The sequence below is a fragment of the Solanum verrucosum genome, unplaced genomic scaffold (genome assembly GCF_900185275.1).
Source record: "Solanum verrucosum unplaced genomic scaffold, falcon-dt-bn FXZP01000234.1, whole genome shotgun sequence".
NCBI classification, from domain to species: domain Eukaryota; kingdom Viridiplantae; phylum Streptophyta; class Magnoliopsida; order Solanales; family Solanaceae; genus Solanum; species Solanum verrucosum.
In genome coordinates, this window is record NW_026020440.1 from 1,594,780 (window position 1) to 1,621,048 (window position 26,269).

The 26,269-nt window shown below is 32.3% G+C and overlaps 5 protein-coding genes across 6 annotated transcripts; 2 read left to right on the forward strand and 3 right to left on the reverse strand.

Annotated features, from left to right (window-relative positions):
• Positions 1 to 1,088: 1,088 nt before the first annotated feature.
• Positions 1,089 to 6,206, reverse strand: LOC125808250 (beta-glucosidase 22-like). The gene is given in 12 exon segments (XM_049487967.1): positions 1,089 to 1,293; positions 1,377 to 1,467; positions 1,984 to 2,110; positions 2,664 to 2,877; positions 3,445 to 3,560; positions 3,713 to 3,968; positions 4,057 to 4,144; positions 4,291 to 4,362; positions 4,455 to 4,530; positions 5,087 to 5,142; positions 5,905 to 5,968; positions 6,067 to 6,206. Coding segments are annotated over 9 exon segments (1,230 nt in total). The 5' UTR covers positions 4,516 to 4,530; positions 5,087 to 5,142; positions 5,905 to 5,968; positions 6,067 to 6,206.
• Positions 6,207 to 9,373: 3,167 nt separating this feature from the next.
• LOC125808251 (uncharacterized) lies at positions 9,374 to 10,770 on the forward strand. Its single transcript, XM_049487968.1, has 2 exons — positions 9,374 to 9,515; positions 9,938 to 10,770. Exons 1-2 carry the CDS (start codon positions 9,374 to 9,376, stop codon positions 10,768 to 10,770), a joined length of 975 nt encoding a protein of 324 aa, XP_049343925.1.
• A 51-nt stretch (positions 10,771 to 10,821) lies between these two features.
• Positions 10,822 to 11,760, forward strand: LOC125808252 (uncharacterized). Its single transcript, XM_049487969.1, has 2 exons — positions 10,822 to 10,878; positions 11,110 to 11,760. The coding sequence occupies exons 1-2, from the start codon at positions 10,822 to 10,824 to the stop codon at positions 11,758 to 11,760; spliced, it is 708 nt and encodes a 235-aa protein (XP_049343926.1).
• Positions 11,761 to 12,883: 1,123 nt separating this feature from the next.
• Positions 12,884 to 24,449, reverse strand: LOC125808209 (beta-glucosidase 11-like). 2 transcript variants are annotated; one of them, XM_049487930.1, is made up of 14 exons: positions 24,231 to 24,449; positions 21,605 to 21,668; positions 21,094 to 21,149; positions 20,998 to 21,025; positions 14,980 to 15,027; positions 14,818 to 14,889; positions 14,620 to 14,707; positions 14,274 to 14,532; positions 14,072 to 14,187; positions 13,766 to 13,986; positions 13,587 to 13,615; positions 13,422 to 13,509; positions 13,223 to 13,313; positions 12,884 to 13,114 (listed from the first exon to the last, which is right to left on the reverse strand). In XM_049487930.1, the coding sequence occupies exons 1-14, from the start codon at positions 24,396 to 24,398 to the stop codon at positions 12,898 to 12,900; spliced, it is 1,545 nt and encodes a 514-aa protein (XP_049343887.1). In that variant the 5' UTR covers positions 24,399 to 24,449; the 3' UTR covers positions 12,884 to 12,897. The 2 variants fall into 2 exon arrangements, with proteins under 2 accessions (XP_049343887.1, XP_049343888.1); XM_049487931.1 differs by lacking the exon at positions 20,998 to 21,025 and having other exon boundaries at positions 12,891 to 13,114; positions 14,980 to 15,055.
• On the reverse strand, positions 18,479 to 20,147 carry LOC125808222 (cyanidin 3-O-glucoside 5-O-glucosyltransferase (acyl-glucose)-like). Its single transcript, XM_049487946.1, is given in 7 exon segments — positions 18,479 to 18,647; positions 18,649 to 18,732; positions 19,080 to 19,170; positions 19,297 to 19,390; positions 19,479 to 19,508; positions 19,722 to 19,942; positions 20,030 to 20,147. Coding segments are annotated over 6 exon segments (501 nt in total). The 5' UTR covers positions 19,797 to 19,942; positions 20,030 to 20,147; the 3' UTR covers positions 18,479 to 18,520.
• Positions 24,450 to 26,269: the final 1,820 nt, after the last annotated feature.

Genomic DNA, 26,269 nt, shown 5'->3' on the forward strand with positions numbered 1-26,269 from the left:
TTGAAAAAAAAATTGGGTGCTCCGGGGCGTTTTTATCCATGGTAAAATACACGAAAAAATGAGGAATTTGGTAATTCTTAAAAAAGGGCATGTGAATGAGGAAATAGGCGTTAAGAAAATGATGCGAGTATATGGGATGATTCCCCAATTCATTATGAAGCCCATCATAAATTTTTTTGACAAAAAAAAAAATTGTGCTCCGAGGCGCCAGATTCATGGGCTAATACACACAAAAAATCTAGAAATTTGAGTAATTCCTAAAAAATGTCTGTAAATGCGGAAATAAACGTTAAAAATGGTGTGAATATATGTGGTGGTTCCCCAACTCATTACGAAGGTCCTCATAAAATTTTTTGAAAAAAAAAAATTTGAGTGCTCCAGTGCGCAAAATCCATGGGCTAATATACACAAAAAATCGAGGAATTCGAGTAATTCCTAAAAAATGGTATGTATATGCAGTTATAAGCGTTAAAAAATTGTGTGAGTATACATGGTAGTTCCCTAACTCATTACGGAAGGTCCTCATTAATGGTCCAGAACATGAGGCACTATATGAGACTGCTACAAATTAACATGAGTACTACTTTACACTCTTTTTTCGGGTCGGGCTTCTTATACTAATCCCAGCCCAGCCTCGGGAATAGTTGAACAAATGAGAGGTTGTCATGAAGGGGTCAAAGGTTGCTCAAGACCCCTTTTAACCTTGCCTGCTTGTATTATATCACTATTCACTCGCCTGTCTGACCTGTTTTCTGGTTAAAAAAAAAATTATGGCAAGCGTCACCCTTACCTACCTAGCATTACATCTTGCTAACATATTGCATGCATATTAACTTTGCCATTTAGCAATGGTGGATTAATATCCATAGTCACCTCATTTTATCACCCCCAGGCCCCAACTACAGAAAATTAGTATAGTTTGGTGTAAACATCATATAATTCGAAAGGGTAATAATGTACTAACACCTTACAACAACAATAACAACATACTCGGTGTAATTCCACGAGCGAGGTTCATGTATTGGAACATGCCTTGTGCAGGTAAAATATATCATTTTAGCAACAATACTAGGATTTGTAGATAGGAATTAGTTTGTCCTCAACTTCGAAAATTGAACTTCTTTTCCCTTTAAGAAGTTGGCATACCAGTATGCAGAAAGCTTTGGATACCTTCTTAATTCGTTGTCGTCCAAATCTACATAGTAGAGGCCATAGCTCAGTACATATCCACCAAGTAACTCAAAACCATCTAAGAAGCACCACGCGAAATACCCTCTAGTATTCGATCCATTCCTGCATTATCACGGAGAGTGAGCAAAAGAAAAGCTTTTACCAAAGCCAACAGATACAGTCAATAGCTAGTTGTTAGAGGGTACCTAACAGCATCAAGAACACTCCCAATGTAGGCATGCATATATTCTATCCTCGGCGTGTCATTTAGTGTCCCATTTCGTAGAGTCTTTTGACCTGCCAAAGCAAATCATTCTAAGCATCTGTAATACTTTACATTTCAGGAATTTGAAGAGAAGTACATAAGTAAGAATGTTTGCTGCCTAAAATCCTCATGTTAGCATCCGTTTAGTCTACCAACGGTGATTAATCCACTAATGTTGTATTTAAAGTTATTTGAATTCAATGGAACGACAAGCAGAAAATTATTCCAATCTTTGAGTACTTTAGCTCAAGAGATTGTAGGTTTTCTATCAAAGAATCAGCACCATAAATAAGGTCATTAGAAAATATCTGATTTCATCTTGCAGCGTCCCATAACTAGATCCATATCAAGGGACCGTAACACCTTACATTCGGAATTCAGAGGAAACTACAAACTTCATCATATTCTTAGAAAAACCGCACCATAACAAAAGCTAGCTGTATAACAGGCATCTTGTTTTATATGAAATGAACTAAAACATAGGTGTAAAAACTCAGAAATTGGATGTGCATAAATCAAAGAGAGGGACGCGATTGGCGAGGACTCACCATTTTCTTGAATGTAAATCGGCAGGTTTCCATAAGCTTCTTTAAGATACTCCAGAAGTTCATAAAGACCAGAAGGTATCACTGGATACTTAAGTCATGAGACAATATTTAAGCGACAGTATATAATCTCGAAATATCACATAAGAACTTATTTTATTATATTAGATGCCTCACCTGATCTGCTGTCAATGCCTCAACTGCAGAAACCCAAAAAAAACAAACATAAAATTAGCAAGCTCATTCATATCACATAATCCATCATAAGCAGATAACGAACTAGATTATGCAACTTACCGAGGACATGACTCTAGATAAGAAAATTTGGAGGCCGAGTATTGTCTAGTTCCCTTTTCAATATTGTTATTATTACTCTCCTACTATCTTACTCTTAGATTTTAGTATTACTACTTGTTGTTTCCTGTGCTTCAGTTGTCGTATTATTTTGTCAACATGACTTCTTTTGCTACAGTATTCGCTTTACATACTTGTATTTTTGTTGATATGCTTTTACTTAATCCAAGGGTCTATTGGAAACAACCTCTCTACCTTCACATCACAAGGCAGGGGTAAGGCTGCATACACACCACCCTCCCTAGACCCCACTTGTGGGATTACGTGGGTATGACATAACGGTCAGAATTCGTGAGCATTTAGTAAGAAATGGATTTCATACGTGAGACCTCTGCCGCCATGTCAGCACCGAAGTCCCTGCTATGCTTTTCAATGCTGGAAGGCCTGTCCTTCACAGATACAGTAATGTAGTGGTTTAGGCCTATGAAGTCAACTGAGCCCTTAACTAGCTTAGCTTCATATGTGGTGAAGGTTGGAATTCTTGCCCCGGCAGCCTTCTTCATTATACAGGGATAGTCTCCAAATACGAAAGGGTTCATAATCCTGCAGCAAAAAGTTAATTGTTGTAAACAAATATCTCACTTGCAAACAACAACATGCTCGATGTAATCCCACAAAGTGGGGTCTGGTTACCTAGGAGGTAGAGAGGTTGTTTCTAAAAGACCCTCAGTTCAAGAAAAAACAGTTCAAAGAAATTCGGAGAAGGAAATAATAACAAAAATGAAGAAACCACAGCAAGATACTATAGAAAGCATGACCAAACATTCTGAAGAGTAACTACAACAAAAAATACGACAATAGTAGTACAAGAAGTGGCAGATAGCAACAGAAATCTAGTAACAAGAAACTACATGAGTAATGCTACGACTACTAATAGGGAAGAAAAATACTTTACTTGCAAAGGCAGGATAAATGCATTTAACATGCTATCAAAGGTTACTTGCTTTAATTTACAGGTTACTAGTACCTTTATTTTAAATGACCCGAGAGTGTATGGAACGTTTACACTATCAGTATATAGAAGTTAAACTTTGATTGATGTGGTAGTTAATAAGGCAAGAGTTTATATGTGTGGCAAATACAATTAGCCAATGAAATCCTAAAACTTACCAACCAGTATAAAATTCATTTACTCGTTGTGCTGCAATTACATCAGCGGTTGCATTTGAATAAGGAACGGACCACATACCATATATATTAAATCCCACGAAACCACGTTGAGTGGACTGCATTTCAAAATTTCGCTGTCATTAGTAAGCACAAGTCTTGTAGTAAAATTGATCGAACTATAACCTCAGAGACTAAAATGCTAAATCATTGCGACTTAAATAATAATACAGATGAAAGTTATTTATTGCTTCTAGATTAAAATCTTTACCTTGTAATTTCTCCTGTACAATTTCATTGCAGATGAATGCGCAAGTAACGTGTTATGAACAACCATATATGGCTCAGTAGATGAATTCCCTCTAGAACAATTAACTGCAAAAGGCAGGGAACAACGTCCAGGAGGGGCGAAGCCATTATCATAACCTCCAATCGCATATGTATTGGCCTCATTAATGGTGGTCCAATACATCACCCTGTCACCAAATTCCTTGAAGCATACCTCTGCATATGCCGTGAAGTCCTTCCTAAAATCAAAAGAAAACTCTACTGTTGAAGTTAATCATATCCAAGTGTCCTTATACTCAAACTGATATATGAGTCTATCGACATTACACAATCTTTCGGCTTAACCAGCCTCCATATTCATCTTCAAGTGCCTGCGGTAGATCACTGTGAAATAGTGTAACGTGTGGTTGAATACCTGCAACATTGAAAGATATGAATGACTTTTTTAGTTTACCCGGAAGTGCAGCGTTTTGCTTTTCATTTCTTGCTATTATATGTAATCGACAAAATGTACTGAAATTTCTAAACGTTGGCATGGTCACAAAGAAATGTAGTTATGACCGTGGCTAATAAGTTCATCAATGTAATTGTTGTAAAATTGTAAACCCTTTGGATTTACAGGTCCTCTTCCACCTGAAAAGAGAACAAACACGGCATCAAAGGGGATGGAAATAAACAAAAATAATCTGAGGTGTTTTCATGTAGCATCAAGGGGCTAAACATACCAGGAATAAGTCTAGACCACGAAATAGAGAACTTGTATGCTTCTAAGCCAGTGTCAACCATGAGTTGGACATCGTCCTGCAACAAAAATTTGATGAACTCAAAATGACTTTCTTAATGAAAAAACTGATTGTATTATAATGCTACCAACTCCTTACAAAATGTAGCGAACAAACATAGTATGTTGCTTGGACTCCACAAAAATGTAGACAGCTGCACGTCTGATCCTCCAATAAAAGGTACATCTTTGGAGGTCCGAGCAACGTAGCCATAAACCACCAATAAGAAGACACTCGAAGGTAGCCACACCTAAGGAGCATTATGCTAACGTGTGAAGGACCTAAACTATGTAAGATCAATTATAAGATGCTTAAACAAATATAATTCAAGAGTAAAGCTTAAAGAGCCTGAGTCAAATGCTTTCTTTGGCATGTTGTTGAGAAAATTGAAAGATAGGAACTCGAAACTTAACAGGCATGTTATTGATTCTACATCTATAATTTGCGCGTTGTAACTGTCCATTTTATTGCTGTCTAAACTATTGAGTATTGACTATACCAAATTTTGTTATATTACGTTATAGCGATCAGTAAGAAGTAAAAGACTCAGATTAGAACAGAGTGATTGTATTCACCTTGTATTTGTGGTAAACATCACATGCTATGTCTCCATTGGCTCCACCGGAAAAACCTGGAAGCAAAAACTTGAAATATCATATGCCAATCTGCAGTTAATCTAAATACCTAATTCACAACATTTGTTTCCTGATAAAGAGATAAGTCCAAAAATAGTATATCCCCTTGATCAAATGTAGACCTATGGCTATAAGTAGTAGTATAACAATGTTCTGCACTCGGGCCTGTTGAGGATATAATTAAATAATAAAAGTGTACTTTCTCTAACAGCTTAAACTATTAGATGAGATGGTCATTCACTTTAACAAGGCCCAACTGAAGCGCGGACCAGGAGCACAAACATGAATGAACATGACTATAATATCATGTAAAAATATGACACAGAAGTCTAATTCAATTCCCAAAGCTCTCTCTCTCATAAAGGGAGGACTGCCTAAATCAATATAAACAAACCATCAATTAATCCATTCTCCAACTAATGCGAGACTCTAATCCACTCTAACAATGTGACATAGCTCTAAGTGACAAATACATGAAGTCAATCAGGCCAAAGCGAACAATACATGTCAACTATCTCTAGTTTCAAGATTATTGAAACAGAAACTCAGAAAGAGGTTGCAAAGCCAAATGATTCATTATTTAGGAGCATTACGAAAGTATTTCAAAGATAGGATTATCTTGACGTAGGGCCTAAATCAACCTAAGTTAAATGAAGTCTCTATCGTTCTGCTTTAAAAAATCAGATATGAAACTTCATACACCTTAAAGTTCATATGACAATACAGAAGCAGAATTGAAAAGATTTGAGAAACAAAACCAGCATGAGCAAAAGTGTCCCAAATACTAGGTGTCCTTCCATCTTCAAATGCTGCCCCTTCAACCTTTTTATTCAAAAATAACCAAACCAAACCAATCAAATAATGAACACTAAATCTGATTACTATCAAAAAAAGAAAAAAAAAAAACTTTTGAAACTGACTTGATAGGCAGAAGTTCCAGCACCAAAAACAAAGCCAGGAGGGAAGTCACCTCTGCTATAATTGTCCACACAAAAGACTGTCACCAGTAACCATTGGATAGAAAAAATCAGCACCAAAAAACTGAAATTGGATTGTAAATTTTGGAGCATCATCATTCTTGTACCCTCAATACTTCAGTGTCTTTTTCACTAGACTCTGAAACACCATATAGTAAAAATCAGATTTGTTTTTGTGATTTTTTCGCTCTAACTATTAGATGTTCTGTTTTTCTATATGAACTATTATCATTTATAACACATATTTCCTCCATCCCAATTTATGTGGCTCTTTTTGGATTTCGAGATTCAAACAAGTTTATTTTTTACTGTAAATTTTTCATACATCTTTTAGATATTTTGAATTGTCAATTACGTAGTTTTTACGTAGTACTTTTTACTTAGTTTATAAATATATAAATTTCATTTCACAAAATTTGAAGATTTCATGTGTAAATTGTTGATCAAATTTAAACTGTTTGACTCTCGAAAAATGAAAAGTGTCACATAAATTGGGACAGAGGGAGTATTAACTATCAACTGTTATCTTTTTAAATTTGAGTGATGGTGATATTTCAATTAGAAAATTGTTCTGTTTTTTTCTATTTGAACTATTATCATTTATAACACACCTTAACTATCAACGGTTCTCTTTTTAAATTTGAAAGATGATGATATTTCAAATAGAAAAATTGTTCTGTTTTTCTATTTGAACTATTATCATTTATAACATATCTTAACTATCAATTGTTCTCTTTTTAAATTGAATGGTGATGATATTTCAGATAGAAAATTTATTCTATTTTTCTTTTTGAACTATTATCATTTATAACACACCTAAGGTATCAATTATTTTCTTTTTAAAACTTGAATGATAGTGATATTTCATAAAAATGAAATTATTGGCGTATGCTTAATAAATAGATGCTAATTAATTAGGTTTGGTAATGAGAAAAGTTTCATCCACAATTGTCAAATTAAATTATCTTGGGGAACCACCTATATTGGATAGTGCACGCCCACACTATTTTATTTTATTTTCATTTCATTTTACTTGGCCTATATTTTTTTTTAAAAAAAAAAACTCTTAACTGGTATGAAATTGAATAAAAATGTTCGTCAATAATTTGATCCAAAATATTCATGCAACTAATAGTTTCATTCGAAAATATTTATGTTGTTAATAATTTGATCTAAAAATATTTCCATTTAGATCAAAAACATTTTTGCCTGATAAAAATTTTATTTTTTAAAAAATACATTATATTTTTATTTCTTGATCTTGTTCAAATTGAAGTAGGATAAAACATTTGCTAACATATTCTTTGATTTTAAGATTAATATGAAAAAGGGGATAACTCCATCGACTATACTTTAAAGATATTTTGTGTTTTAAATTAATGTAATAATTTTGGGAAAAAGGATAAATATATCCCCGAACTATCACAAATGGTATATCAATACCCTCCGTTATACTTTAAGGTTGTATATACCCTTACCGTCAATATTTTGGATCATCTATACCCTTAAGACTAACAGATTGACACATGACATCATCTAAATAACTAACCTGATTTTATTTATTTATTTATCCAAAAAATTTGAAAATCCACCCATTTTCTATAATTTACCCACCCATGGCCCAAATTAAAATACCATGGCATTTAAAACTAAAAATAAAAAAAACATAGCTTTTCATCTTCATTAAAAATCAAATAAAAGGAAAAAATGTTCTTCAATTCATTTTCCAAAACTCACAAACAGAAACCCAGAAGCATTATTTCAATCAAAATCAAGAAAACCAATTTCATTTTTTTTTTGTTGAAATCAATTTATTATTTATTGAAGGGGGTTAAGAAAATACTACCACCATTGATGGACTTCAAGCTTTAAAGTGGGACTACATTCAAATAGAAAATTTCAAGCTCAAATCAATTTGTTATTGTTGAAAGGATTTGAGAAAATACTATCACCATTGGTGGACAAAGCTTCAAGCTTTAAAGTGGGTCTACAATCAAATCGAAAATTTAAAGCTCAAATTGATTTGTTATTATTGAAAGGTGTTGAAAATATTTTTGAAATAGATGATGTACAAAACACCCAATAACCTAGATTCCTACTGTGCTAAATGAAGATGAAGATTTTTTTTTTTTTTGGCCAGCAAGCATAAAGCTATAAATTTAAAGAATTCGAAAGACACACAATTGACATAACTTGTCGGGGATGTTACATGTTGAAGCTGAATGGAATATGGAAGGTACAATGTTTGAAGTGAAAGTGATGAAAAAAGTAGTTTTAGTGCACAAGTCATCTTCTTTTTTGAAAAATGAGTTTTTGATTCCATGGTTATGGTCAAGGGCGGACCCACGTGTTGCTCAGGGGTTCACCCGAACCCCTTCAAAAAAAAATTACATTATATATATAAGGTGAATTTTCTGGATTTATGTGGATATATATATTCTGAACCCCCTCAATGACAAGGTGAAGGAGATAGCCCAGTGGCAGCTCCCTTCAAAGTTAAGCCTGACGTCCAGGGATCGAATCCCTGGGTTAACGTTTTTTTTTTAGTTTTTTACTTTCAGTTTTTTTTTTTGTTCCAGTTCCGATTTTAATGTTTTTTTTTAATAAAACGTGCTAAAATGTGATGTTAAACCCAAAAAATTCAAGGGTCCCAACTCCCATACTCCCATTCCTAAAAGCTGATAACTTTTTCACTTTTCAAATCCCTAAATCACTTTCTTGTTCTTCCCCAACTCAAAACTCAATTATTAAAATCATCTCCCATAATATTCTATTGTTGATTGTTTCATACTTGATACTTCATGCTTGAATCTCACATTCAATTCGAAATGAAAAATCAAAACTCATGCTTATTGCTTAAAAGGTAAAAGCCTTTTTCTCTTCTTCTTCTTTTCTTTCAATTTTCAAGAAATTAAATGGGTCTTTATTTTTTAAGGTTGTAGACTTGTAGTATCTCTGATTATCTGAAGTGGAGGCTCAAAGCTAAAATTAAAATGGTTGATTGTTTGTCTTTTCTCCAAGGTAAGCTTTTCTCTCAATTTTCTTGAAAAGTTCATCTTTCTTGATTGAATATTGACTATCTTCATTTTAAATTGTGAAATTTTTTTGATTGTTTTTTTCTATTCTTTCTTTGATAGTCGTAATTAGATTGATGAACCATTTGAATTTTGATGGTAATATCTAATGTAATTTGTAAAAAGTTATCTTTAATGCATTTAACAATTAACTATTTTGTATAGATTCATAGTCAATGGAGAAGTACTTTTTTAAAGTATCAAATTCAAGTTCTATTACTCAGAATCAACCTAACTGGGAAGAAAATGCTAATCATTTGGAAGTACCATCATACTCTTCTCAAGAATTTGATTTAAGTTCTTTAAAGGCAGATCCAGGTGAAAGAACTCAAATCTTGGAATTTCATCCAAATCACCGTGACGCTATTAGAAGAGCTTATCTCCAAAAAAAACCTTGTCAACCTCTATTAAAAGAGTTTCCACAAACAAACATTTTTGGAGATGTGCGTCGTTTTAATCATAAATGGTTTGATAAATTTCCTGATTGGTTAGAGTATAGTATAAGTAAAGATGCAGCTTTTTGTTTGTATTGTTATTTATTCAAGCAAAATAACAATCTTCAAGGCGGAGGTGAAACATTTTTGAGTGTGGGGTTTAGAGGTTGGCATAAAAAAGCTAGTTTGCAAACACATGTTGGTGGGCATACTAGCATTCACAATCAGTCAAAAAGAAAATGTGAAGATCTAATGCGACAACAACAATATCCATACATGCTTCATTTGAGAAACAATTTAATCAAGATAAGCACGGGTATCAGATCCGCTTAGCAGTTTCAATTGATGTAGTAAGACTTCTTGTGAAACAAGGCTTGGCATTTCGAGGTCATGATGAATCTAAATTATCACTTAACAGAGGTAATTTTCTTGAGATTCTTTCATTTTATGCCCAAAAGTGTGATGAAGTTCGTAAGTTTGTATTAGAAAATGCTCCTCAAAATGACCAAATGACTTGTCCAAAAATTCAAAAAGATATTGTAATTGCTTGCAAGATTGAAACAATTAAGGGCATCATAAAGGAACTAAATGGTGATTATTTTTCCTTATTGGTTGATGAATCTTTTGATGTTTCACGCAAGGAGCAAATGACGGTTGTTTTACGATATGTTGATAGAAGAGGATTTGTGATGGAGAGACTTCTTGACATTGTTCATGTTAAAAATACTAGTGCTTTATCTCTAAAAGAAGCAATTGTCAATTTACTTTCTCAACATTCCTTGAGTCTATCTTATGTGTGTGGACAATGCTATAATGGAGCAAGTAATATGCAAGGTGATATCAATGGCCTTAAGATGTTGATTAAGAAAGAAAGTAGATCGGCTTATTCCATACATTGTTTTGCTCATCAACTTCAATTAACTCTTGTTGGTGTTTCTAAAAGATGTCTTCAAGTTGGAGAACTTGTTCATTTGGTTTCAAATATTTTTAATGTTTTGGCGGCTTCTTATAAACGTATGGATGATTATCGAGAATCTCAGGAAAAAATAATTCAAAAAGCTTTTGATATGGGTGAGCTTAAAACGGGTAGAGGCTTGCATCAAGAAATTGGTATTTCTAGAGCTTGCGATACTCGTTGAGGATCTCACTTCAAATCTTTTAATTGTTTTATTCTCAAGTTTGGTACAATTATGGACATTCTTGATAATATTGTTGAAACTGCACATTCTATGGATGAAAAATCCAGGGCAACATGATATATCAGAATTGCTCAAACTTATGAGGTTGCATTCATGTTGCATTTGATGAAAGAAGTTTTAGGAATTACTAATGATCTTAGTACATGTTTACAAAAAAAGGAGCAAGACATTGCAAATGCCATGCTACTTGTTAAAGTGGCCAAGAGAAGGCTATAAGAGTTGAGGGAAAATGAAAGATGAGATTTATTTGTTGTTGAGGTTTTTGCATTTTGTATCAAGTATAATATTGTGGTGCCTAATTTTGACGAGCCGTATGTTAATTCTGGAAGATCACGGCGTAAATCTGCTGATTATACTGTTTTTCATCATTATCGTGTTGAAGTATTTTGTAAAATAATTGATTGGCAATTGCAAGAACTCAATGATCGTTTTGATGAGGTAACAACCGAGTTGCTTTATGGAGTTGCTTGTTTGAATCCGGTAGACTCATTTTCAAGTTTTGATATCCAGAAAATAATAAGAATGGTTGAATTATATCCTAATGACTTTGATGAACTTAGCATGTGTGCACTTGAGAATCAACTAGCGAATTACATTATTGATGTCCGTGATATCGATAAAAGGTTCTTTGATTTACATGGGCTTTGTGATCTTTCAAAAAGATTGGTTCAGACAAAAAAACATTCATGTTATCCTCTTGTATTTCGTTTGGTGAAATTCGCTTTGCTTCTGACAGTTGCCATTGCATCCGTTGAAAGAGCTTTTTCGGGAATGAAATTTATTAAGAATGAGTTGCGAAGTCGAATGAATGATGACTTCTTGAGCGGTTGCATGGTTCCTTTTATGAAGAAGGATGTGTTTAAGGATGTTTCAACGGATGATATTATTTTGTCTTTTCAAGCAATGAAACCTCGTCGAATAGTATTATAAACGTACTTGAGAAGTATTAGCACTGACCTCTTTTGGAGTTTGTAGTTAGCACTCTAGTCCTAGATTGACATATTGTAAAGGGCTAACTTTTTGTTTCACTATAATCACTCATGTTAGTTTCGGATTTCTTGTAACGAAACTAACTTTTTGTACCTATAAACTATATACTACTACTTCCTTGAAATTTTATTTTGTTGGCTTATTTACACGTTTATACTTTTATTTTTCGAATCCCCTAAACGAAAATTTTGGGTCCGCCACTGGTTATGGTGGGTTGAGAAGAATAAAGGGATGGTTTTTGATGAAAATGAAGAGTGGATTTTGGCACCACCCATTTTGGTTGTGGGTCGGGTAGATTTTAATTTTTGGGTAAAAAAATAAATAAAATCGGGTAAATCATTTAGATGATGCCACGTGTCCATCCGTTAGTTTCAAGGATATATACAACCCAAAAGAATGACGGTAAGGACATATACATCCTTAAAGTATAACGAAGGATATTGACATACCATTTATGATAGTTCGGGGTATATTTGTCTTTTCATGTTTTATGTTCTTATGATTGTAGTATTTTAAATTTAAAACTAAGAATTATATCACCAAATGTTTATCCTTTTTTAATTCAGAAAATATTAAGAAATAAAATATTTTTTATTTTATCAGTAAAAAAAGGATTTTATCGTTATCTAAATAAAAATTAATGATAGATTACTATGATCTTACCTTAACAATGAATTATAATATTTTTATTATGAAAAGAATGTGTGTGTTTTTTTAAAACAATAATACGTTGATTAGGAAAATGTCATTTTGCCCCAACACAATACAGTACGATATAATACAACACAATACAATACGATACATTGTCGTTGATGGTGTAATGACGTCTCACTACCCATAACGGATCCAACTATGCATATATAAGGTTTGCAATGTATTCAAGGCAAATGCAAATCCCGGCTTTTGGACATCAGGATCTGCATTTATTTTGAGGCTAGAATTCGAAAAATAAAAATATAGTGTCTACGTATCCTTGTACAATGATACGCGATCAATCTTATTTGCAAAAGTTTGCAACAGAGAAATTTGTGAAATCCCTAACTGTGATTGTAAACACAATATTGAGAAAAAAGATACTCATTGAGAAGAATGAAGTAGTAATTTATCACTATGTTTGTAGCTTTTTCCCTTCAAGAAATTAGAGTACCAATGTGCAGAAACCTTTGGATATCTTGTTAACTCTTTGTCATTCAAATCCACATAGTATAAGCCAAACGCAGATTCATACGCGTTGAATAACTCAAAACAGTCTAAAAATGACCATGTGAAGTAGCCTTTCACATTTGATCCATTCCTACGAAGTAAAAATACGAAGAAGTCAAGGGAGTACTTCTGATGAACACCTTCGCGTCTCTCATTAAATAACAAAATGTGTAATGTGAAGACAGGGAGGGGGGCTTACCTCACAGCATCAAGCAAATTGCCAATATAAGCTTGCAGATATTCTATCCGAGTTGTGTCATTTAACGTTGCATTTCGTGGTGTCATTTGACCTGACAAAACAAACAACACCAGGCTTTTTAGAATACTTGTTTTATGGTAGCCTACGCGTATAAAACAACACGATTGGGCTTGTTTGTGTGTGAATGAGAGGAACGAACCATTTTCATGAATATACATAGGTGGATTTCCATAAGCTTGTTTGAAATATTCTAGTACTCCTTGCAGACCTGGTTCTGTCACTGAATACTGATACAGAACAAATTTTCAATCGAAAAATAAATAAACATAAACAAGGTAAATTGCACACATGTCGCGAGCCTCACCTGGCCTGGAAGTGTACCACCATTTTTCACTGCATAAATAAAGAGATAGAAGCATTAAGTTTTGAGATCAAACAAAGAGAAACTGACGTTGGAATTTAAGCTGAATAGTGTCTTCTATTGTCAATTAAATGGATCACGTTATGTTTATTTTGATCGATGCATTAGTCATTTGTTCTTACATATAAATTCAAATGCTGAATCGGCAGTGAAGTCTCTGATATCATTTTCCAGGCTGTTAGAGCTGTCTTTAACGCGTACTGTCATATAATGATTCAGAGCTATGAAATCTATAGCCCCTTTAACTTGCTTAGATTCTCGTCTCGTGAATTTGGGCAATCTAGAACCAGCATTCTTCTTCATTATATCGGGATAATCCCCAAATATCAATGGATTCACAAACCTTCATTGAAGATAGGAAATTTATTAGACGTTAAATGTTTGAGATAGTCGAGATGTAAATAAGCTAAGAAACTTCTTCATCTTACCAGCCGAGGTAAAAATCATTAGCTCGTTGTGCTGCAATTACATCAGCTGTTTTATTTGTATAAGGAAGAGACCAAAACGCGAAGAGATTTAATCCAACAAAACCATGTTGAGTTGACTGCATTGGAGCGTGTACACACTATTAGCAAACATTTGGGGATTTAGTACACTAGTAAATAGTAATCGCGATGTTTAAAGAATCACCTTGTATTTTCTCCTGTAGAGTCTCACCACAGCTGAATGCGCAAGCAGTAAATTATGACCTGCTATGTAAGGCTCGGTTGATGAGTTACCAATAGGGCAGGGTCTCATTCCGAAGGGCGGGGAACAATGATTTGGAGGGCTCATTCCATTATCATAACCGCCTAGAGTGAATACATTAACCTCATTCAAGGTAGTCCAATGCAAAACTCTATCACCAAATTCCTTGAAGCACACATCCGCATAGGCAGTGAAGTCATCGCTAAAAGGAAAAACATCAACAATCATGTTATATCATTCCAAATGTGTAGCAAAACATGAACTAAACTTAAAGTACTCTGCATCACACATTATCTTTCGACTCATCCATCCTCCATATTCGTTTTCAAGTACTTGTGGCAGATCACTATGACATAGAGTAACGTGTGGTTGAATTCCTACAAATTAAGGAAAAATAAAAACACAACTCAGTCAATCAGATAAGCCATAGATCATTTCTCAACTCAGAAAAAATTAGAACTAGTGCTTATGGAAATGTGATCTTTACCATGACGGACGATTTCATCAATGAGATTGTTGTAATACTGCAATCCCTTAGGATTAACAGAACCTCTTCCATCTACATAGAGAAAAAAAATCAAGTATGAGAAAGAAAGATAAAGCTTACAACAACATTATATGTACTGAGTAATTGAACAAAAGAGCTTACTAGGAATAAGTCTCGACCACGAAATGGAAAATCTATACCCTTCCAAACCTGTATCAGCCATGAGTTTTACATCTTCCTGCAATAGACAATATTTAAAGGCAATCATATTAATCATCAATTATGTGAACTCGAAGTTAAATTGATCATGTTTCCTCTCCTGTACCTTGTATTTATGGTACGCGTCACAAGATACATCTGCAGTAGCGCCTCCATATCCACCTGATGAAAATTTAGGCATGGAACTTGTACCATTTAGCTACAATTGTACCTCTATCATAACGATCTTCGAAAATTATCTTTTTATTTAGTACAACTACAATCATAAGTGATTAAGGAGAACAAACCAGCATCAGCAAAAGTGTCCCAAATGCTTGGAGTTCTTCCATCTTCAGATGCTGCACCTTCAACCTTTCATCAAAACGAAGCACGAATCAAGTAATTACTCTCTACTGTATTAGCTACTAAATTTTGTATATCCATATACTAATCGGACTTAGCTTAGAAGTTATGGATTCACGTGAATTAGTATTTTACTGTGAACTCAGTTTTTACCGTATATTATTTACATTTTGCAAGTTAACTATTGTTATTGACGTCAGTGTATATAAGTTAAATCGTACATTTTAAATAAAAGTTACTGACTTGATAAGCAGAAGAACCGGAGCCGAAGACGAAAGTATCAGGGAAGTCTGTTCTCCGGACGCCGAAAACTAGGACCGGAAAAACAAGCATCACCGCCGTGAATATACGTCGGAGCTGGTGGTTCGTCGGAATTGTCATCCTTCTTCTGTGTCAGTGGAGCTGCCGGCAGCCGGCTCTGCTTCTTAATTGGCAATTATTAAGTACTCTTGTAGCTTCCGTAAAGCTTGTTATAGTAACATATCTCAATTTTGTCTTATACTACTATAAATTTACAACTGGATGAAAATGTTATTATAGAGCAAATTAGCAAGGCGGAACCTTAAGGAAAATACTTTATTCACGAATATTTGTATGAAATTCACCAAAGTTTTGATGCGTATCAGACATTTTCATTAAGAATATTTCATAGGGATATTTCGACCAATAAAGATTTTATGAATAAAAAATCCAGCACTACAAGATATGAAAAAATATGAGAATCCTTTTTTTTATTATTTTAAGATGATTTTTGTTAATTTTGATTTTTATTTGTGAAATTTGCATAAATAGCATAAGAGAAAAATATTGCAAAGCATTCTTTTTTTTTAAAAAAAAAAAAAAACTTTTGATAATAATAGGGTTCAAAACCAACAATGTTAGCCTGGAAAAGCATTTTCATAGTCCCTTCCTTACCACTGAGTCGTAGTCAATTTTGTTAGGAATCACAAGTTAATATACATATATATTTCTTTAATTTTCTAATACAAATACAAGGTGTACGGAAAAACTATTAAGTTCATTCAAACCCCACTTAGTTCCACTCTTGATCAAACATCCCAAATATTGAAAAGTAATTAAGTCTTTAAGACTAATGAAGAATTGACTTAATGAATTGTTAATAAAGGGCGAATATTTAGGGATTAATAACAATAAAGAATACGATTCAATTGTCAAAAACAAACGCTAGATTTAAACAAAAATTAATAGTCACTCAATGTTATTCAATAAGAAATGAATCTAGATAATAATATGAATACTTCTTTTTGAGATACTAGAATCATTTTTTCAATAATTTCTTCATCGGCATGGGACATTTCATTCATCATCACCCTTTTCACGATACGTGCATATATTATGATACCATATCAAATTAGCTTTAAAAAAAAAAAAGAATTATCTGAGCCTTATAAGAAATGCAAAATTTTATTCATTCACCAAGGTATGATATTTCATTTATTCATCATTAACTATCACTATATACAAATCGTGAAGGACTAAACCACTAGAATTAAGTACAAAACTTCAAAACAGGTCATGATCAGGTTTAATTTTTTTAAATTGTTTTTAACCTAACGATGAATTTAAACGATACTATACAATAGAATTCAAATAACAATCAAAATAAACATTGCATTGAAATAAAAAATAAAATTATACTACATTTTTAAATAATTTTTTTAATATAATTTGAGAATACTCCAATTAAAACAATTAAAACTCAAAACACTTTAGAAATAATAGATATTTACACATTATAAAAATCATAAAATTTATACTGTGCATAAATTCCGACACACATTAATAGTAGTCTTGTGTTTCTATATCATGCTGATTTGATAACCTGCGAAAAGTATTAGGAAATTGAAATAATTACTTTTTACCTTATCAAATTTAGTTCAATTTTTTATGGCTATTTAACATCACTAATATTTTATATTACTATAATATCTATCATCATTGCATAGAAGTTTATTATAAACTCATTTTTGTTATTATTGTGGTTGTGATCATACTAGACAATAATAATGTTTTGGTGCTACATGAATGAGTCGATTTAGCAACACTTATTAGTGGAAGCAATCGAATATTTAATCAACTTTACACACTTTTGTCTAGCACTCTCTTGCTCTTAAGAGAGAATTTAAACAAGAACAACTATCCAAAATACAAAATGCTCAAAATGGGTTGAATTATTGGGTCATTAACCCGCTTAAATACTATTGAAAAAATTACTTGACTGAGTACTTTTTAATAAATAATTACTGATTTTAGTGATATTTTTTATTTATCATCATTCATAACAATATTATGGTATATATGTATTATAAATGTTTTAAAATATATTATGCTTCTTTGGTAAAAAATAATTGACACAATGTTGTATAAGTGTATTAAAATATGTGATAAATGTACTATCCATCAATAAAACTTGTATTATATGATCTTTATAAATTGTTCTATGTAATATATATTAAAACTGTATTATAAGTGGAGGAAAATGATATTACTACTAATGGTAAATATTTTCTTAATATAACATATTTATTTAAGTTTTTCATTATTATTTGGATTGAAATGGATTGAATTGAAATGAGTTATAAACCGGGTCATAGCCCCCATCCTAATTCTTACTATATTTTAAATTTAAAGTTTGTTTTCTTATAAGTACCTAGTAAAATGTTTCCCCATTTGGATTTAATTTGATATAGGTTATTTAATTTAGTGGGCCGGATCGAATCAAAAGAGGGGGGAGGGGGTGAATTATTTAGGAGAAAGTCGGTATTTTTGTTTGATTTCAGGAATTCCATCCATAATAATAGGGACATATTTGAATATTTACATAACGGCAGGAGTATATTTGGTTCAATAGTATAACGACAGACAGACTTAACTAAGATACTCCAAATGTCAATCACTTCACTATTAGCATTAATCCTTATTACTCTTTGCAATAATTAGCATAAAAACAACTAACATTTGAAATAATCTATGTTGCTCAAACTCTTCAAAAATGGCAGCGGACGCATGTCGGATTCTTTTTGGAGAATCCGACACGAGTGTAGCATCGAAAGTGAAGAGTCCGCTCAACTTAGAAATAATACATCATTATTGTGAAGATACAAATGAAACCACAAAATACTTATTGTGAAGAATGAAGTACTTCATCTTCAATCTGAAGAATTTCACTATGTTTGGAGGCTTTCCCCTTCAAGAAATTAGTGTACCAATGTGAAGAAAGCTTTGGATATCTTGTTAACTCTTCGTCATCCAAATCCTGAACCATATGCATCCAGTAACTCAAAACAGTCTAGGAACGACCACACGAAATAGCCTTTCACGTTTGATCCATTCCTAAAACAGAAACAGAACATCATGAATATCGTCTAAACATAATTACTTCGTAAAATTACAAGCATGGCCAGAGCTGGAGGGTGCAAGGGTGCCGGAAACATATATTGATGTATAGTAAGATCTTGAATCCTCTTAGCTTCTTCGTGTGTTTACTTCTCTGTATTTTGAATCCTTTAGTAAAAATCCTGACTCTGCCAGTACTGGACTTAAAAGTCTAAGATGACTAGTTGGCATGTGGAGATTACACACTTCTGATCATTTAAGATCACTAGATTGCAACGACGAGATGCTTAAATGCTTGATCTATGTGTTTTAAAAAACGTGTTGTGTGAAAAAAAAGGGCTTACCTCATAGCATCAAGCACAGTCCCAATGTAAGCTTGCAGATATTCCACCCTTCTTGTATCATTTAACGTAGCATTTCGTCTTGTCATTTGACCTGGAAAAATAAATCAGAGCGAGCTTTCTCAGACTTAATTACTTTAGGCGAAAAAAGCTTCTAAACCAACTTTCAAAAGGCTTAGAAATCCGGAGTATGACAAAGAGCGAGAGAGAGAAAGAGAACCATTTTCGTGAATATATATTGGAATATTGCCATAAGCTTGCTTGAGATATTCTAATATGTCTCCTAGTCCCGGTTGTGTCACTGGATACTCAAACTGAACAAATTGTCAAATGAAAAATTAAATAAAAGTTATATAAACAAGGCAAAGTCATCATAGATTCATGTATGTTCGCAAGACTCACCTGATCTGGTGGAGAAATCTTCTTCGGTGTCTGTACAAATTCATAATGTTACAAAAAAACAACATAAGAAAGACGTTGAAGTAGTGATTTTTTTCATGTCACGCTAATATATAAAGGAGAACGAAGCTGATTGACGTCAGCAGCTTGGTAAAAGAAGATTACCTTGATCACCAAGCTTAAGATGACTATTATGTTTAACTGTCAATCGAACAGATCAAGTTAAGAGTAAGTCGTTATTCTTACATATAAGTTCGAATGCTCCGTCAATGGTGTAGTCCCTGATTTTACTCTCAAGGCTGCTGGAGCTATCTTTGACATGTATTGTTTGATAATGATTCAGGGCAATGAAGTCTATAGCGCCTTTAACTTGCATAGACTCTTCTCGTGTGAATTCGGGCAATCTAGACCCAACATTCCTCTTCATTACATCAGGATAATCGCCAAATATTAAGGGATTGGCAAACCTGCATTGAAAATATGAATTATGACAACATTCCACAAGATCAGCTTGGTAAGAGATGCTAATAGACCAAGAAACTTCTGCATTTTACCAGCCTACGTAGAAATCATAAACTCGTTGTACTGCATTTATATCAGCTGTTTCATTTGTACAAGGAAGTGGTCGATATGCAAAGAGATTCAATCCCACAAAACCATGTTGAGTTGACTGCAGCGACACACTCACATTATCAGCAAAAGTTTGGGGCTTAAGTATAATAGTAGTTAGTTCAGAAGGTGCTACCTTGTATTTTCTCCGGTATAGTCTCACTGCGGCTGAATGAGCAAGCAGTATATTATGAGCTACTATGTATGGCTCGGTTGAAGAGTTACCTATGGAACAGGATTTAGCTCCGAAAGGTGGGGAACAATGATTCGGGGGTGTGATCCCATTATCATAACCACCTATAGTGAACACATTGACTTCATTTAACGTAGTCCAATACGAAACCCTGTCACCGAATTCCTTGAAGCACACATCCGCGTAAGCAGTGAAATCATCGCTAAAAGGGACACACAAACAGTTTTTACACATTCAGTTAGATGTAAAAGAATACAGTAGCCAAATCATGAACTAAAATTAGAAGTACTCGATCTTCATCACACATTATCTTTCGACTCATCCATCCACCATATTCATCTTGAAGCGTTTGTGGTATATCACCGTGACATAACGTAATATGTGGTTGAATTCCTACAAAATATAATCAGACAAGTGATATATCATCTATTACTAACACGCGGACATTTAAACTTGAAATTGAAAAAGTAAGAACTAGCACATAAGGGGATCTGTTTTTAACCATGACGGAGGAGCTCATTGATGAGATTGTTGTAATACTGTAACCCTTTAGGATTAATCGAACCTCTTCCATCTACATGATTAAACAAAAACAACGAATGAGACGAAATATAAAGCTTATTACAACCTCATAGATACGATTGTACGAAGTAGTTGGATAATGTAGCCTACTTGGAATAAGCCTCGACCACGAAATGGAAAATCTGTAGCCTTCCAAACCCATATCAGCCATGAGTTTTACATCTTCCTGCAAAGAAACAAGCAGTCTAACTGATAATCAATTACATGAACTCAATGTTGAACTATCTTCCAGACCTTGTATTTATGGTATACGTCACAAGATACATCCGCGTTGGCTCCTCCATATATACCTGAAAAATTTAGTGTTAGTACAATCTAGTGTCATTTGTTGCTGCAGTACGAACAGGGCATAAACATTTTCCCATACCGTACCATAATAATCCTCGAAAATTATTACTTCCTCTATCCCAATTTATATAACTCACTTTCCTTTTTAGTCAATCCCAAAAAGAACGATACATTTCTATATTTACTGACAATTTAACTTTAAAATGATCATTTACCCTTAATGAAATAATTTAGACCCAAGTTTCAAAAGTCTTTCTTTCTTTCTTAAATTTTGTATCAAGTCAAAGTAACTCATATAAATTGGGACCGAGGAAGCATATGATTTAGCAAAGTGAAATGTGATTACAAATCTATTAATTTAGCCTGCGAAAACTACCATAATAAGCAAGCTAAAAGAAACCATATCTTCATATTCTGAGATTAGTAGAGTAAACCACAAGGATTGAAGAGAACAAACCAGCATGAGCAAAGGTGTCCCAAATGCTAGGCATTCTTCCATCTTCAAATGCTGCTCCTTCAACCTTTCGATAAACGTACCACATCGTCAAAGGTGGAGCCAGGATACCGTAAGGGGGTTCAGATGAATCGTTTTTGTTAAAAATTTACATTATATACAAATAAAGTTAAAATTATCTTTTATATATATAAAGTAGATGAATTCTCCGCTTTCTTCGTGTGTCAATTACCTCTTTATATTTTGAACCCACTTAGTAAAAATCTTGGCTCCGCCATTGCACTTTGCACAGAGTTTAGCATCTACTTTATAGGTATTTGCTAATCAGTAATCAACACTATACATCTATACACTGAAAAACTCATGTATGCACAAATATATTTTCTAGTTATCTTATTAGCGTATTTATTGTGTAAATTATGATGCGCGTGAACGTATGGTCTCCCTGCATAACTAGGGATTTCATGTACTTATTATCTACATTCAATATAATATTATTTGTTACCACTTATATTCCAAAAGCCTCTGATCGTTACACTTGGTTAAATATTAAGTTTTTATCTAGAGGAAAAGGAATCAATTCACATCTAAAACATATGTTTTAGAAATTCTAGATGCGTCTTTGATAAAAAAATAATATTCTTTTTATCTCAATTTATGTGATGTAGTTTGACTTGATACATTTTATCCTTAATGAAATGATTTATAACCACACAAATATCTATTACTTAGTAGGCGCTTGGCCATGCGATACCATATCACGATATGGTATCGTGAGATGGAATCAGCGTTTGGACATGCGATTTTACGCTGATTCCATCTCATGATTCCATATCATGAGAGGTGATACCATATTCTCCAAAAACCATGATATGGAATCACCATGTGATTCCATATCATGCTTTGAGATATTTTAATACAATAATTGATCCATGAGTTTATATTTTGTTAAAACAACCCCACATTTATATCTACTAACCATTTGTTTCATATGTAAATAAAATTTATAATCACATCATTACTTTTTAAAATTATTATTCTCACCGACATAAAATTTATTATTCTCACCAACATATAGTCACTTTAACTCACACCTCACGATTGTGAAACTTTTCAACATTCACTTGAAACAATTAACCGGCATGTTAAAATAGTTGCCGAGGCAATTAGCAAGATGGCACCAACATTTATACAACCAAAAAATATGACTGGTGTACATTCCAAAATTCGACATAATACTCGATTTTGGCCTTGGTTTAAGGTAAAATTTCAATCTCATTAATAAATTTATTTTATGGCCTTAATAAGTGAACATTTATATTTTATGTGTAAGTTATTAGTATTTAGTTACATATTTCCTATCAACTTTGTTTAAAGAGATAATATTTATTTTATGACTTTGCATTGTCTTGGAAGCACTATTTTTATTACTCTTACAAGAAGTGCATTCTATAATGCTTCCAATTTATTTTATGTTCACTAAACTAATATTGATGTATTTTTTATTTGATAGGATTGTGTTGGTGCGATTGATGGAACATATATAGAAGGGAAGGTTCCTAAAGCGGTGCAACAAGCATATCGTAATCGCAAAGGAAGAACATCACAAAATGTCTTATGTGCTTGTGATTTTGATATGCGATTTACCTTTGTTGCTACTGGTTGGGAAGGTACTGCACATGATAGTAAAGTACTTGAGAATGCACTTGTTGAACCAACGTCACAATTTCCATTTCCGCCACATGGTAACTTTAAATTACATCCTTAGAATAAATATTATTTATTTACACAAAGTTGTCTCATTTACGTCACATATGCTTTTAGTAATTCTTTATAAAATATTTTTTGGTAGATAAATATTATGTTGTTGATGTTGGTTTCCGAAACACAAAAGGATTTTTAGCTCCATACAAAGGACTACGCAAGTTCAACGTGAGGAAATTGTTCGTATTATGTGGGAGGATTATATTAAAGACTAGTACACTACAATTTATGTTCAATTTTTTTTTTATTAAATTAAAGTTAGATGAAACAATTACTTAAATGGAGAACAAATAACTTTATAATAATTTATTATGCGATGTTATAATTTTTTGTTTATTTGATAAGATTGAATAAACAATTGGGGCTATTTTAATAGTTTTACAATTTATGAGATTTTTATGTTTATGAGAAAATATATAACACAAAATTTTCATATCGCATGTCCAAACAAACCTTCAATTTCATCTCATGATTCCATATCATGATACCATATCGCATGGCCAAACGGGCCCTTAATTTAGACCACAAGTTTCAAAAATGTATCCTTCTTTCTAAAATTTCATCTCAAGTCAAAAGTATGAGTTACTTCGATTTCACACCAAGTTTAAGAAAGAGAGGAAGATTATTGAAACGTCTGATCTAAAATAAGTGATAGATTAAAAGGAGCATTTTTAAAGTTAAATTATTACTTAATAGTAAAATATGTCATTTTCTTTTTTAGACCAATTAAAAAGACAGACCAAAAAGGTATACTTTTCACATACATATAGCAATATTCTGTGAAGAAAATGTTGGATTTAGTTGAATGCATGCTAAAAATTAAATAAAACAATCACATAATGATTGATGGTTTAAAAAAACTAACTTGATAGGCAGAAGAACCGGCACCGAAAACGAAAGTATCAGGAAAATCCGATCTGCGGACATCACCGGCGCCGGAAAGTACTATAACCGGCAAGTTCGCTGCCGCTGCAATAATAAAAACAAGTAGTATTGCCGTGAAGAGATCCCGGAGCTGCTTCGCCGGCGGCATTTTTGTAATTTGTGTGCTGGGCTCTGCTACTATTCGGCATCTCTATATATTATTGTTTTCCCAAATTTTCAAACTGCAACAATAATTAATTTGCAAGTGGTCATTTGTTTATGGAGAAAATGTATTAGTGGCAGCCACCAATAATTCTCAACTTCTCCATTAATTATTAATTTCATTTTCAAAATATTGACAGTGTTAAAAATATCATTTTACTTGACTAATTTAAATACTTTCAATATTTGTGTTGATTTTTTATTAAGAGTTCAATATTGAGGTCACTTGCTATATCATCTGATAGATAAGGGGTGTATCTAAGTTTAGTTTTAGAGTCCGTTTGAATTGACTTAACTTTTAAGTCAAAAAATAAAAAGTTGAGGCTTTTGGTTTTGTACTTATTTTAAGTCATCTTCTAGCTTATTTTAAGTTATTTTTGATTTATTTTAAGTTATTTTTTATATTTATCAAATACTTTCAGAAGTAAAAAATTGACTTAAAAGTAGGTTTGACTAACTCTTAAGTCAATCCAAACACCCTCTTAGTCAGATATATAAGAGTGTTTTTAAGACTTGTTAATAGTTCGAGGACGAAACTAATAATTCGCTTTGAATTTAGGGTGTTTTCAATGTTGATGTATTTTATTATTATATTAATATGAGATGTAGTGCTAGTATTATTATTATTTTTATAGTTTGTGAATAAATAAATTTAAAATATTAAATTAGTCTGATTCAATTTAATTTTGAAGATTAATTAAATTGTCTTCCATGAAGTAAAACATAACATATAAAAATGAACATAAATACTAACATTCCTCTATTTCAATTAAGTGTATTACTTTTCATTTTCAATTCCGATTATGCATTTAGGGTCTGTTTGGAAAGTCATCAGGGAATTGAAATTGGTGTAATTACTACGGTAGCAATTATCAATCTGGTAATTACACAACTTAGTAATTACGCTGATTTGTTTGTTTGCCATAATGTAATTACATTATAATTACAAGTGTATTGTTTGATTGCACAAGTGTAATCATAAGGTTATATTGAATTTTAAAAATAAAAATTAATTCTTAAAAATTAAAAAATTATATTAGACAAATAAGGATCTTTATAAATGATATTAAATTAAATATTTACGATATATATTGTCTCTTGAAAATATATTAATTAATAAACATATGTTTTTAACTAATATTATAAAAAATAATTGATTTATATTTTCATTAAATTAATTATAAAAACTAAAAGTACATTATTTCCATGAACATCATGACATGCATGTTTGACAAAAAGATTAATATCATAAATATAATGTCATAAAATTATAAAACGTTTGACAAAAAGATAATCTATCAAGTCTAACTTAAAAAATAGCACTTAATGTAAAATATCGAGTCAATACTCCTAAAACAAATGAAATGGAAAATATAACATAAGTTCAAAATTCAAAACAAAAATTTAACATCTTATGACACATTTCAACATAAAATACATAAATATGATTTAAAAGAAAAGAAAAACATAAGTTCATAATCTTTATTCAAAAATGAATTCTACTTTAATTTAAAAATTAGCAACTAACAAAATTATACTAGATGGTTTTTTTAGAAGATACAAAAAATTGCATGGAATCACATAAAGTAAAAGTTGAGAATAAGAAGGAAATGGTATATAAATGATATTAAAAAAATATTTTTTTAAATAGTATTAGAATAATAAATCAAAACAATTTAAATTAATAAAAATAAAAATACATTAAAACGAAAAAAATTAAAACAAAAATAAAAGAAAGAAATTAACAAATAAACATCTTGTAATTACACCATGTAATTACCATCAATTCACAACCTCTCCTTGTGAATTGGAGAGTGT